Source organism: Myotis lucifugus, unplaced genomic scaffold (assembly GCF_000147115.1).
Source record: "Myotis lucifugus unplaced genomic scaffold, Myoluc2.0 scaffold_43, whole genome shotgun sequence".
NCBI lineage: Eukaryota > Metazoa > Chordata > Mammalia > Chiroptera > Vespertilionidae > Myotis > Myotis lucifugus.
In genome coordinates this window covers 5,211,975-5,212,373 of record NW_005871091.1, presented here as the reverse complement: position 1 = coordinate 5,212,373, position 399 = coordinate 5,211,975, and the positions used below count along the sequence as shown (strand labels likewise).

General features: G+C 79.2%; 1 protein-coding gene across 5 annotated transcripts in view; it reads left to right on the top strand.

The window, feature by feature from the left end:
- Window positions 1-217: 217 nt before the first annotated feature.
- The window catches only part of FSD1L (fibronectin type III and SPRY domain containing 1 like), a 51,137-nt gene continuing 50,955 nt past the window's right edge, over window positions 218-399 (top strand). For all 5 annotated transcript variants that reach the window (XM_014455217.2, XM_023753314.1, XM_023753312.1 and 2 more), the window contains exon 1: window positions 218-349. In XM_014455217.2, coding sequence (XP_014310703.1) covers window positions 335-349 — 15 coding nt within the window. In that variant the 5' untranslated portion in view covers window positions 218-334. The remainder of the gene's footprint in view (window positions 350-399) is intronic.

The window sequence follows — 399 nt, the reverse complement described above, 5'->3', positions numbered from 1 at the left end:
CCCTCCCCGCCGCCGCCGCTCCCTCCTGGTACCCAACGCTGTCCAACCTGACCCGTCCGACAGCAGCACGCATGCGCGAGCGCCCCTCGCCCCGCCCCCCCGCCCCCCCGCCGCCGCCCTCGCAGCCTGGCAACCGCGGCGACAACGGCGCGCGCGCGGGTGGGGCGCGGACGGGCGGGGCCGGGAGGCAGCGCTGCGGGCGGAGGCTGAGGCTGAGGCGGTGGCGCGGCCCAGGACAGCGGCCCCGGCTAGCGGTCCGGCGTGTCCGACCTCCCTTCGCCTCCTCACGCGGCTCTCCGACGCGGTCTCGGGCCCAGCGGGCATAGCCCTGGCCATGGACTCCCAGAAAGTGAGCGAGGAGGGGGCAGCGGTCCGCCGGGGCCGGGCGGAGGGTGGCGG